Genomic DNA, 13,560 nt, shown 5'->3' on the forward strand with positions numbered 1-13,560 from the left:
AAAATGAAACCGGTGTTAGCTTTAAAAGTGGGGCAGCAGCCTGTTACACCTTCGATTAATACGCGCGAGGCTAGACAGATAACATCTTAGACTTTTCCACTGTGATTTGATTATTACTTAAATTTCTATGACATTTTGATATTAGTTAAAAACAAAACTGGGATTTTCAGCTCACAGTAACGTGAGAGTTGACGGCGGCCGCTCGTATCTTAGCAACAGCTTCAAAACAAATGTTGACCAATGAGCATGTAGTTAGGCCATAACTGACTACACAAGTAGCCAATGTGATCAAAGTACATTTTTCCCGCCCATGGTGCATGGAATCCTGAGCCTACTCTATCAAGTATTGTCGTCTTTTTCACACACGTACGTTTATTCTTTAATTTAATGTTAGGTAGATCCTGAAAATAATCGTTTATTAATCTTAAAAAATCCAACACAAATTTGTCTCACACTTGTATCATAGCGACACTTTAAAACGAGTTTGACCAATGAGCGTGAAGCTAGACAATGACTGACGCGCTATGGACGACTCATATCTCGTAGAAGGAAATTAGCCCCGCCTATGCCGTGTAGAACTCTGGGATTGACAACAAACGTATCGATTAGCATTATTTATTCACGACACTAATCAGCGTTTCAACGTTGTCGTTTTTGCGCAGACAAGATGGAAAATGTGCATTTGGCGGTCGAGGATGACGATATTTATTCGGGATACAACGACTACAACCCGACGTTTGACACCGAGGTAGAGTATGACGTAGACTGCTACTACGAGTTATGCTAGCTACTCGCCAAATACATAAAACTCCTAAAATGCAATTTCCTGATGATGCTAACTTTACTCATTGAAGGAGCTAGATAATGATGCAGGCTTCCAAGAGGCGGTTAGAACCAGTCATGGAAGAAGACCCCCGGTGAGTATGAACTACACATGACAATCCTTGTTTTATTATGATGCAAAAGTACCACCACGCCCACTTAAGAGTGATTCTGAATTTGAGTTAAGAGTGACAATCCCACAGTATGTACAGTATACCGTATGATGTATGAAGCACTCAACACGTTTTTCATTGTGCAGATGACTGCTAAATTTCCTGGAACTGCCGCAGGGGGGCGTCCTACAGGTTCGTCGTTTGGCGTAAGTAGCCCCGATGACGTTTGAGTGGTTAAGAAAGATTTTAAAGCGGGAATACTGTATGATCGGACCAGATTTTTATAAATTATATAAATAGATATAAATTCTGCAGGCCCGGATGGCCATGACCTCATCAATTGGTCGACCCATGACTGGAGCTGTACTGGTAATTTTATTAGCAGATATTTTTGACTGGAAAAGCTACCACGCAAACATAACGTTTCTTTAAAAATAAAAATCCGGGGGGGCCTTTCAGGACGGAGCGTCTCGGCCCATGTCGGCGGTCAGAGCAGCGGGTTTCACTTCGTCCCGAGCACGTGGTGAGTTTATTCAAAGTTTATTGGCTATTATTTACCGATAACTTAATAACTTAAATTATTCTTCAAATTCCATAATCAGGCTCAGCTTTTGACCCTCTTGGCCAGTCCAGAGGTCCTGCACCCGCACTGGAGGAAAAGAGAGATGATTTGTGAGTTGCAAGTTTGATTCCACACAAGTCACGCATGATGTAAATGAACCCACCGGAGGTCTATTTGTTCCGGTTGTCGTCTTAGGCCCGAAGAGAAGATCAAGCTCTTGGAAAAGAAAGTCAACGACTTGATCGCTGAGAGCTGCATGGCACATAGCACGGGCAACTCGCAACTAGTCAGACTCACTTATCATTAAAAAAAAAAAAAAAAATGGCATTGATGCTGATGAGATCTCGCTTGGTGTTGTGTGTCTTTCCCAGGCTCTTGAGAAGGCCAAAGAGGCTGAGAGGAAGGAGAGGGTGTTAGTGAGGCAGAAGGAGCAGTCTGGTAACGCCGAGCAAATCAATCTCGATCTCACCTACGCTGTGAGTGTTTCCTCTTGATGCTAACTGTGCATGCTACACATTTGCCCCTGCTTACCCGGCCGGGGGTCACCGACACGGTGGGCACCAGGTAGCCTCCAAGAATCACATGTCTGTTCTGCAACTGATAGAACATTGTAATTTTCAAGTGATTTTACAATGTGACGTTTAATCACACTTAATTTACATATTTGCTAGAGCTGTTTATTATGAGGAATCGTTAATATGATCGGTGTCTTCCCATATGAGGATATACTTGTAACAATTACATTATGACAGATAGTCTGAGCAATTTCTTCATTTCAGAATCTTGTATCGAATCGGGAGCCCTTCATAATATTCAGGGCCAAAGAAATAGCGCTTAGTTTCAAAAAGGTTGGTGATGCCCACTTTACGCCCTTTAGCTTGTGTGCGTTTTCAAATCACGCAAGTTTGTGTAAGCAATGAAACGCTAACATGCTGAAGTTGTGGTCATGGTTTGCCTCAGGTTCAAAAAAGGTTCCCGCTTCAAGCCCTTTAGCTTGTGTGCATTTTCAAATCACGCAAGTTTGCGCAAACAGTGACATTGCTAACATGCTGATGTTGTGGTCAGGTTCTGCTCAACCTGGCTAACCAGTATGAAAACAACGAGATGTACCCGGAGGCCCTGAACTGCTACCAACTCATCCTCAAAAACAAAATGTTCGCCAACGCAGGTGGGCTTTGCATCAATCATATTACAAAAGTAGATTCCGATTTTTTTGGGATTCAATTATTTCAAAAATACATCAGACTTTAAAATAAAAAAAGTGTCTTTTTTTTCCCCAGGGAACAAAAAAAAACGCTTTAATTTGATCATTTTTACCTGAAGTGCCTAAACACGTAATGTACGTACCTGAATTGAATTTACTTCATTTGTATGGGAAGTGAAATGGCGCAAGAAAAATGTATTTTTTTCTGAATACAAAACCATAATAATGTATACAATAACAAACATATTTCAAGAAAAAAAAAAACACTTTCCTTTCTAAAGTTTTCTCCAAGAAAAAAGTTCCAGAGAGGAAATTCACATTTTTTGGAATACAGACTGCTAACTCTTGATGGATTTGTTTAAGCTCCGCCTCTCACAAGCCAGTCTACTGAATCTCGCAAAGAAAGGTGACTCTTGCGTCCGTTCCGCGCTTAGGACGTCTGAAAGTGAACATGGCCAACATCTGCGTCAAGCAGAAGAACTACCCCAAGGCCATGAAGTTGTACCGCATGGCGCTGGACCACATCTCGGACGACTACAAGGAGCTCCGGATCAAGATCATGCAGAACATCGGCACCGTCTTCGTGCTGCTGGGCCAGTACTCGGACGCCGTGGCGTCCTTCGAGCACATCATGAGCAAGAGCGCCAACGTCAGGACCGGCTACAACCTGGTCCTTTGCTACTACGCCACCGGCGACGCCGAGGGCATGAAGAACGCCTTCCACAAGCTCCTCGCCGTACCCCTCAACGTGCAGCACGAAGACAAGTACATCGCCGCTAACGTGAGCCAATCGAGTGTGCAGCTCCTCTCTCATAAATTTGCCGCGTGTGTCTGTCTCTTTTGTTTGAATGTAAAAATTAAGCGTGCGTCATATATTTGAGGAGTTTGAGTAATTTTGTGATGCGTTTCAGGATGACATCAGATCCAACATGTTGATGGAGGCCATCAAGAACGATAAGCTGCACCAAATGGAGAGAGACTTGTAAGTACAAACAGCGGAATGGCTAATCCTTTATACAATATCAATATTTATAAAATTTACTACGTCTATTGGCGTCACGGACTCATTTGTACCGGACTGGAAGTGAATGAGTTAAATCACGCGCGCATTGTCCCCCACAGGAAAGCTCGCGCTGAGAAATACGTCATGACGGCGGCCAAGCTGATCGCGCCGGCTATTGAGTCGTCTTTCGCCGCAGGATTTGACTGGTTGGTGTTTTAACTTAGCGACCAGGCGCTATCAAACTTACAAATGCTAATTCTTTTCCCGATGTTAACCCTTGCGCGCACACTTTGCATTTTTCCCAATTTTATAAATGCTTTTAAAGGCGTAATTAGTTATTTATGAATATTTTTTTTCTTTCAAATTGTTCAGTGGCATCAGTTCCATGCATACATATGTAGGTTAAATTTATGAACGGCCACAAAAAAATGATAAATAAATCCTATTAAAATGCATCTCAAAAATTGTAATTAGAACGCTTTTATATGGTCCAATATTTGAACAATGCTTATTTTTGCACACAAAATCTCGCACGTCCAGCCGCAATCACATAGAAATGTCAGAATCCTTGCTTTTTGAAATTTTACCTGTTTTAATCATCTGCTGGAAATTTCAGCTCCCTAGTGTTTTTTTTTTTTTTTTCCCGCTTTTGTTTTTATCTTTACGCATGCACTGAACTCTCCTATCTTGTATGGTGTGCAATGACAATAAATGGCATCTATGCATTCAAAAAATACATTTTATGGAAGAAATTCTGAAAAAATATTGATCTGAGTTTATATATTTTAGAAAAGAAAAAAATAACATATATATTACACTGTCACACTTTTACCAGAGTGACTTTTTTTTATGGAAAAAAGTCATAATGGAAACAACGGCGTATTTTTAAGGAAAAATGCGCATAGCCCCACAAGAGTGAAATGGTTTTTATTGCGTTGGTTTTGTTCAGACAAGTAACTTTTCATTTAACGTTGAGGTGCGTGGACATGGTGAAGAGCTCCCAGTATGTGGAGCTGGCCAACGACTTGGAGATCAACAAAGCCATCACCTACCTCAGACAGAAGGATTTTAACCAGGTGACGGGGAAAACGCACGCTTTTTTGGACTCTTGTGTGCTACGTTTGTACGTTTTTTTTGTTTTGCTTTTGTTTTCATCTTGGCTTTCCGCTCATTCTTACTGTCTTTTGTCTCCTTGTTGGTCCCCTCGCTCATCTGCATGCATAAGGCCGAGGTATGTTGGTCTTCTGCTTCTTTTATGGCGTTGGAGCTCTGCTGTTTTGTCTTAAGTGCAATTCATGATAACGCTGATTGGATTTTTTTTTTTTTCATTTTCCCCTGACATCTTTTGATGCGCTCAACAGGCAGTGGCCATACTGAAGACGTTTGAGAAGAAGGAGAGCAGAGTCAAAAGCGCCGCGTCCACCAACCTGTCTGCGCTCTTCTTCCTGGTAGGGCTCGCATTTTCAAAAGAGATATTTAAAAAAAAAAGAAATTATAGTGTGAGAATTAGGTTGCAGCTTTACCTTATTGCGATGTAAAGTTGTGTGTTTTTAGTGATAAAAGGAAAAAAAATGTTATGGTTTTTACTTTTTGAGGCTAAAATGTGTTAAGGTTCAAAAAAAAGCCTTTCTAGAGTTGATCTTTTAAGCAGCAATGTAGCAAAATTGTTCCAACCATTATCAATTTATTACTTTTTCAAATAGTGATGGAAAAATATATGGAAAAAGACTCTAAAGGCGCACGTGTTATTAGATTATTTTTCTGGAAAAAATATATTCTGATGATGAAACATTTTCTTCTAGAAATTTTTTCAAGATTTCAAGGAAATAAATATTGTTTTCATTTTGTCTATTTAATATAATTTTATATATTTTTTATATATTTTTTTAATAATACAAAAATTGCAGAATTTCAAAAAAAAGCAAAGAATTGTGAAGAATTTTTTTTTTTTTTTCATTTTGGGAGAATGTTTTATATGTTGAAAAAAATCAGTCTCGAGAAAAGTGGTATTTGTTTTTTGTCAATGATTCTTTTCTTTTTATTCAAGATCCTTTTTCCAAATAGGATCAATTTTATTCAATATTTTTTTTCAAGTCAATAAGTCTGATATTTTCATTTTGTCAAGTTTTTTTTTTTAAGTATATCATGCTTTTCTTTTTAATGTTGTAGCCTGACCAGAAGATTTTAGAGGAAATTTTCTTTGAAAAAAGTAATGATTTACAGAAGTCAACCTTTACAATTTTTTACTCTTAGAAATGCATAAATACGTCCAAATAATGATCCTAATTCTGTCGAAATAACAACAGATAGATATAAAAGCGATATATTTTGCAAGGAGCACATGGCATAAATGAAATGGGGCCCAGTAGAAAACAATGCACGGTTGCAATGGTCTCTGGAAAGATGCTGATGCCGCAGCGAATATCGCGGTTCCGCTTTCCAGGAGAAGGACTACGAGCAGGCGGAGCGCTACGCCGACCTGGCCATGATCGCCGACCGCTACAACCCGGGCGCCCTGGTCAACAAAGGCAACGCGGAGTTCGTCAAGCAGGACTACGCCAAGGCGGCCGAGTTCTTCAAAGAGGCGCTGAGGAACGACTCCTCCTGCGCCGAAGCCCTCAGGAACTTGGGTAGCCTCCGCCAAGCCACGCCCTCTCCTTCCTTTGCGCTTCCGCTCGCCGAGTCTATCCAAACGCAATTGTTGTTTTTGTCCCCCGTCCCAAGGCCTGACGTACAAGAAGTTAAATCGTCCGGAGGACGCGCTGGACTGCTTCCTCAAGCTCCACGCCATCCTCCGGGACAGCGCCGAGGTCATGTATCAACTTGCCGACACGTATCCTTCTTTAACGCGCCCGTGACATGAATAGCGGAGTTAAATAGCCGTTAAAATGCTATACATGATGGTTTAATCATCACGTATTTCTGCAAGTGACATCAAAAGATGTCAGTAGGGATTTCACGGCTGTGACTTAGCACCATCTGCTGGTGACTTTATTCAGCATCTCCAGAAGATAGATGATGATGTTAAGTCATGTTTTGTTTCTGGCTTGTCTGCATATTGCATCACCAATGACTGCGCATCTGTACAAAACTTCTAAAGACACGGAACGTTTTATTTATATCACAATTTAGCGATATGCTGCTAAATGTGCCAACTAATTTACTCTCAATTTGAAAATAAAAAATACTGTTCTTCTCACGGCATTCAAAAGGTTCAGAGTAAATTGTTAAAATCTCACGAGCTTCCTGAAGTGCCTTCACGTACCCCCCGTTTGAAAACCGCTACATTAGAAGATCTTTTTAGAAGATCATTAGAAGATTTTTTTTTTTTTTTAATCTTTAACCGCGTCAGTTACGAGCTTCTTGAGGACCATCACCAGGCGGTGGAGTGGCTGATGCAGGTCATCAGCGTGGTCCCCAATGACCCCAAAGCCCTAGCCAAGTTGGGTGACCTGCATGACCTGGAGGGGGACAAGTCGCAGGCCTTACATTACTATAGTGAGGTACCAGCACACACACACACACGCTGTCAATCATTCAATCTTTCAATCATGTTGAAAACGCCCATGTCACTTCCCTGGTCAGTCCTTCAGGCTGTTCCCGTGCAACATGGAGGTCATGGAGTGGTTGGCGGCCTACTACGTGCAGACGCAGCTCTACGAGAAGGCCATTCAATACTTTGACAGGGCCATCCTCGTGCAGTGAGTCAACCCGAGCGCCGCCTGCTTCTCAATGTTGGTTTTGTCGCCCGGAAACTATCTTGTGTTTCTCAGACCCAGTGAGGTGAGGTGGCAACTCATGGTGGCCAGCTGTTACAGAAGAAGCGGTGAGTGGAAACGGTGTGTGTTAGTAGATCATGGTGTAGATATATTGAACTCAAAATTATTAACCTGTCAAAAAATAACCCACAATTGCACAAACAGTGTCTATTTGGCACCCAAAAATACGTAAGTGCTTTTTTGCAAAATTTTAGATCATAAATGGGATCCCGTGTCTTTAAAACTTGTCTTCCAGCTCATCTGCGAATACATTCTTTTGCATTTATTCATTCACTTATGAATCTTTTTTTTTTCTTCTTCTTCTTTCCAGGAAACTACCAGAAATCTCTGGACACATACAAAGAAATCCACCGGAAGTTCCCTGAAAATGTGGAATGTAATTCACGGTCCTGCTCGTTTCGCGCTATGTGGCGACAAAAGAACATTTGAGAAGGACAACGTGTGCATCCAGGTCTCCGCTTCCTGGTCAGACTGAGTCAGGACATGGGCCTGCAGGAGGTCCAGGACTACACCGGCAAGCTGAAGAAGGCGGAGAAGATGAAGGAGCTCAAAGAACAGGTATTGAAAATGAATGGCGAGCGACAGGGCCGTTATTCAAAATATTGGAAGCGGCTCTGGCTCTGAATGGCGGTCATCATATCTGCAGCCGCCCTTCCTGATTCAAAACATGTGTCCTCCCTCTATGTGTGTTAGCCGAGAAGGGGCTCGACGCTCAGTGGAGATCAGAAACATCTGTCTTTTTCTTTTTCTTCCTTCTGCGGAGAGCGCACGCTTGACAGCGGCAAACACCTGACTTGCACAAATGCCATATTATCACTAAAGTGACTAGGGAAGTGCTTGCTTCCAAAAATGCAATATTTTAAAATTAAAATGCCACTTTAGTTCCCTTTTACTTCTTTATTACTGATAAAAAAAACATACAATCTATTTTTTTTTTATATTTTTGTCAAAATGTAATGAAAGATAGTGAGGTAAACCCGCAATAGTCATAAATGAAAATCCATGTAATAGAGGTTGATTTTTTTTTTTTATATAAATAAAATTGCTATTTATTGAGCGGTCTGACCTAAAAGCAAGAAAACTAACGACATAAGAAATAATAAAGGTCATAAATGAAAGAGTGAAGCCGCAACAAGTGAAACACTATTTTATTGTGACTTGAAATGCTAACTGTGCCAAAAGGTGGCGCCACAAACTCCAGAAAAATAAAATAATCGTCTTGGTGATGATTTTTTTTTTTTTAGGGATTACCAATTAGTTTGACGATTTAATAAAAATGATTTATTTCATTATTTTTATTTATTTATTTGATCCAAACTGTGTGTAAGGAGACGGTCAGAATGAGCATTTATGATGTAAACATCAAAAACAGCCTTTGTTTTGTCTTTTGTTTGTTTGATTATGTAAATGAGCCCACCGTTGCATCACAATCTTGACAAAAATCCAACGCCGCTTGCTCATTTTGGGATATTCTGGCACTTGAAATCAGCTACGTGGTCCCAAAAGCCATGTGTGTCCACGGTAGTGGACATTGAGTCTCAGCTAACTCTTGCTTTGGGTCTTTGGAGAAAGGTTTCTGAGTTCTGGAATAGCCTAGCAGAACCACGTGGCGCCCGCACGCACGCACGCAAGCGACGGGCGCTCGGGACTTTTGTCAAATCACAAGCAGCTGCTCTTGAATGAGCTCACTCTCTGGTCCGCATGACAAGGAACCGCGGAGGAGCCAGAGAGTTAAGTCGCCGGTCCCCGAAATCCCCCAGCGGCTCCCAAATCCGCCACCGCAACCATCCGAGCGCTTGAACAAAACGTCGTCAGTGAAAGTTGGCGGTGCCAAAACGGAACGACTATGGTGTTGCCTTTGAATTTTTTAAGAAGTCCAGCTTCACGTCTATTCTGACGTGAGCCATTTCGGTTCGCGCTCGATTTGGACTTTGGGTAACGCCAGACACGGTTGAAATATGTTGAAAAGTCCCGGTGTCCAACCTATGGCCCGGGGGCTTTTTGTGGCCACCTTTTTTTTCCCGCACTTCCACACGATTTCCGCACCAATTTGAGCTTCGGTGGAAGGAAACAAAAGTTTTTCGAAAACCAGTTGGTGTTCAGCCATGTTTTTTTTTTTCTTCTGTCTGCAGAGGGTGAAGTCGGCGCGAGAGGGCAGCGCCCGAGGTCGGAGAGAGGGCGGCGCGGGAAGCGCGGGTGAGTGGAAGGAATGGCGCCGACCCGCCAAATTGCTCGCTTTTCCCACGCGCCTGAACACACCTTCACAATTTTGTGAGCGGGTCTCTTTGTTGACTTTTAGTGCAGAACGCCAAATGTGAGAAAGCTGGAACGTACCTGCGAGTTTTCCCTCTTTTCTGTAAAGTCACTCGCTCTTCTGGTAGATCTGCGAGGGGGGAAAAAACGCACTCTGCATTTGACCTTTTAAAGTCATAAGATTTTCTGTTAGCCGTTTCCCCGCCTTATTGAGAAGCACTAACATAACTTGACTAGTACACAAAGTGGAGTCTAGCCCCAACATCTTTCTTCAGTTTTGCTTCGGTCGTGCGACCGTTGAGAAATAACATCATTTTTTTTCCACCTATTAGTAATTCTTCTTCTGAGACTTTGTGCCAAAAGTTTGAGACTTTGAGGGAAGGCAGAAAAGTTTCTATGTGTGTGTTTTCAAGCTCTCTGTTGCCATGGTTAGCTGGCAGCCACGTGCAAGCTGCTGCAGTCTCAAAGCACTTTTTTTTTTTTAACTTATAAACAAAGTCTTCTTAATCAGTTCTTGGATATTGGAAGAAAGTGTGGATTGCGCAACTCAAATGTGCTTTTTGGTACAGAAAAATGGATGCTTCGCATCATTGACATTGTTGCATTGCAATTGGTGGTATATGTGTTATATTATTTTTATTTTATGATTAATCCATTCAGTCCCAAATGTGTATTTTGTTTTTGTAAAAATCAGGCGTTCAGTCCCAGGTTCTTATTTCCCTCCCGATATCGCAGTTTGGTTTGATTCCGACTTTTCATCGATGACCATAATTTTTCTATTGCATGTTTTCGTTATTTTTCTTGAAATTGGTCTTCTTTTCAAGCAATTTTAGTTATTTAAAAAAGAAAACCTCTACTGCATGGGTTTTTATTTGTGAAATCTATTGCAGGTTTACCTCACTATTTCTTCTTGATATTTTTCCTGCTAAGTCAGGCGAGTGAATAAAATAAATTCCATTTGATGTATTTATTCTTTTAAGAAAAGGAAAGAAAAGCAAAAAAAAATCAATCTGCTTAGAGGATTTTGATTTCTTTAAGTGAGGGTCTAAAAATGGTTGCCACTGAGCGAGTTAGCAAAAATGCATCATGCTTGCCATGTCCAGCTGGGAAAATGCTGTAAATGTGTATATGCATGGCAGACAGCGGGCGCAGCAGCAGCAACGGCAACAAAGGCGAGCGCCAGGCCGCGCAAGTGATGTCACTTCCTGCTTCCGGCGATCCGTACGTGAGCAGCGGCCCCAAAGAACTCGGTGAGGAGCCGTCGCGTTCGGTACGCCTCCTGACAAGATGACGTGGTTAACAAAAAGCTGTTTGTGCGTAGACGCCTTCTACGTGGACCCTCTGGGGCCCCTGGCAGAGCGACCCAAAACGGGGGCCAAGGTGCGCCCGGACGACGACGACGACTTTGCCGACGAAGACCTTGGAGATGAGCTGCTGCCCGAGTAGCTTTGCGGCCCGCCTTTAAAAATACTTTGCGCGCAAAAAACACCTTCTCATCCATCTTTGGCGACGTATCTGCCGTAAACGGATGTACGCGAAAGCCTCGTGTCCCCAATTAAACAGGAAGCGGGACGTTTTTGTTTCCAAGCAGCCATTTTGCCGGCAAAATGAATGAAAAAGGGGGTCGAGAAATTTCTATTCCAGCCCTTGTAACCCGTTTCGCTGATCGGTGGACGCACCAAGGCTGAAGCAACACATATTGACAGACAATGTAACAATTCTCAAATACTTGCATATATTCTGTTATACTTGAGCGGCCAAAGCACTCACACTGGGAGTAGCACAATGGCTATTGAATTGAAAAAATATTCTGCACATTCTATTTAACTCTAATATTTTTGTGTGTTTTTATAAAGTATATTATTATTAAATATGGCGTGCTATTTTCCTTATTAAAAACATGTTACTGCTGTTTAAATGGGGAGTAAACGGGAGCCTCGCACAGCCGCTCCCAGCGCGCCCCTCCCACTCCTCCGCCAGACATTGGTTTGATTAGCAGAAGTTTGCTGCGTGGACACAAGTCGAGCGGAGTGCGATGAGCGCGCTTGCTAGCGCGTGAGCGGCGACACCCGGGGGAATCTCGCCATGCCCCCCGCCGGGCTCCGCGCGGCGCCCCTGGCGGCGCTCGCGCTCCTGCTGCTCGCCGCCGGAGCCGCCGCGGCGGGTGGTGGCCGCGTGAGGAAGAAGGCGGCCCGGACACGCTCGTGCCTGGACCTTCCCGAGGAGATCTTGGAGCAGATGTTCGGCCGCCTCTCGGTCGGCGTGCTGAGCGCCTTCCACCACGCGCTGCAACTGGAGCCCCGGGACAGGGTCAACTTGAGCTGCCCCGCCGCCGCCGCCCCCCTGCCGCGCTCCTCGTCGGCCGAGGGCAAGAGCAAACTCCCGGTCAACCTGCTCAGCGTCTCGCCTTGGGCCTACAGGTGACAACTGCCGCGCAAACTTAGCAGCATCTGTGCGGAATGTCCCGATTAAAGATTTATGCTACCGGGATTATTTTTGATAGTATCACGATCAACGTTGTCTTTTGATTTTTTTTTTGTTATGCATTGCAATGCTGATTAATCTTGGTTGCAAAATATTTTTGTCATCCCACATACGAATATGCATACATACACGTGTGTGTGTATATATTTTAGTTGAATGGGTTAGAACGAACAAATAATAAATAAATAAATAAACCATAAATCTTTAATCGGAACATTCTGCACACATGCTGTTAAGTGTGTGCGTAATCAACGTATGTAGTGTATTTTCCATCGGCAGCCGTATCAAATCTTGATACAGTTGCTGTCAACTGAATCTTGATGAATCAGTGTTATGTTGATCATGTGTATTGATACACGAATTGTGATAGTACTAGTATCTTTAGTTATTCTGAAGCTCGTGTCTAAACGTTAGTGGTGGGGAAAAAATCGATATTGAGTCTTTTGGTATCCTTTTTTTAATATCTTCTATCATTTGTATATGGTGACTTAATTCATTTTGCGAGTACCATCGCCGGTTTACTGTAGTTGTGGAGCAAAATATTGATTATTGGAGTAAGATCGATGGATTTGTCAAACGTATATCAGAATGCGTATCGACCAATTTGGCGCCAGCGCGATGATTACACCGGGCTTACACCGTCCGGTGTCTACCGGTTTTCAGGATCTCGTACGATCCGAGCCGATATCCTCGTCACATCCCGGAGGCGTACTGCCTGTGCAAAGGCTGTCTGACGGGACCTCGGCGCCAAGAGAGCCAGCATTACCGCAGCACTCCCGTCTACGCTCCTTCCGTGGTCCTCCGGAGGTCCGGTTCTTGCGTCGGAGGCCGTCACTCGTACTCGGAGGTTTACGTGTCCATCGCGGTGGGTTGCACGTGCGTCCCCCTGCTGGACAAGGACCGTCCGCCCCAGAACGCCACTCGCACTCTGGACTCGTGGAGGACCGCAAAGTCCAAAGCCGCACGCTCATGGGGATGAAGATAGAAGTCGTCGTCCACTTTTTTCTCGCTACAACATTAGGTACAAAAAGCATTGCTGATATTTTATGTAAATAATCACATGCTCTGTAACTCTAGCGAAATGACCCAATTAAAGATGTACCTTTGTAAAGATTTGTCTGTTTTGAATTCATTAAATATTATTACTAGAAGAATCTTCAACGCTTTAATCTCAATCGATAATGCTAGAGCGCCACCATGTGGGCAAACTATCATGATCCATATTACAGCCTGAATGGTGGAACCATATGTCCCACATATTTTGCAGTTCGCCACTATTTACATATTTTCCCCCCTGTATATTTATTTGTGATAGCCCTGCTTAGTTAAATGCTTTTTGT

General features: G+C 42.9%; 2 protein-coding genes across 3 annotated transcripts; both read left to right on the forward strand.

Annotated features, from left to right (window-relative positions):
- Positions 1-564: 564 nt before the first annotated feature.
- ift88 (intraflagellar transport 88 homolog) lies at positions 565-11,607 on the forward strand. 2 transcript variants are annotated; one of them, XM_088414498.1, is made up of 24 exons: positions 565-748; positions 855-917; positions 1,082-1,141; positions 1,251-1,304; positions 1,395-1,458; positions 1,538-1,607; positions 1,693-1,783; positions 1,869-1,973; positions 2,563-2,665; positions 3,136-3,482; positions 3,613-3,683; positions 3,824-3,910; positions 4,681-4,780; positions 5,066-5,152; positions 6,148-6,334; positions 6,429-6,537; positions 7,057-7,207; positions 7,290-7,405; positions 7,478-7,530; positions 7,794-7,859; positions 7,935-8,041; positions 9,616-9,679; positions 10,876-10,986; positions 11,058-11,607. In XM_088414498.1, exons 1-24 carry the CDS (start codon positions 668-670, stop codon positions 11,180-11,182), a joined length of 2,472 nt encoding a protein of 823 aa, XP_088270624.1. In that variant the 5' UTR covers positions 565-667; the 3' UTR covers positions 11,183-11,607. The 2 variants fall into 2 exon arrangements, 1 of the variants encoding a protein (XP_088270624.1); XR_015865573.1 differs by lacking the exons at positions 10,876-10,986; positions 11,058-11,607 and having other exon boundaries at positions 7,478-7,543; positions 9,616-9,658.
- A 99-nt stretch (positions 11,608-11,706) lies between these two features.
- On the forward strand, positions 11,707-13,331 carry il17d (interleukin 17d). The gene is made up of 2 exons (XM_088414504.1): positions 11,707-12,156; positions 12,884-13,331. Exons 1-2 carry the CDS (start codon positions 11,822-11,824, stop codon positions 13,197-13,199), a joined length of 651 nt encoding a protein of 216 aa, XP_088270630.1. The 5' UTR covers positions 11,707-11,821; the 3' UTR covers positions 13,200-13,331.
- The last annotated feature ends 229 nt before the right edge of the window (positions 13,332-13,560 follow it).

This window comes from Hippichthys cyanospilos, chromosome 5, assembly GCF_059441005.1.
Source record: "Hippichthys cyanospilos isolate Australia breed blue-spotted pipefish chromosome 5, RoL_Hcya_1.0, whole genome shotgun sequence".
Taxonomy (NCBI): domain Eukaryota; kingdom Metazoa; phylum Chordata; class Actinopteri; order Syngnathiformes; family Syngnathidae; genus Hippichthys; species Hippichthys cyanospilos.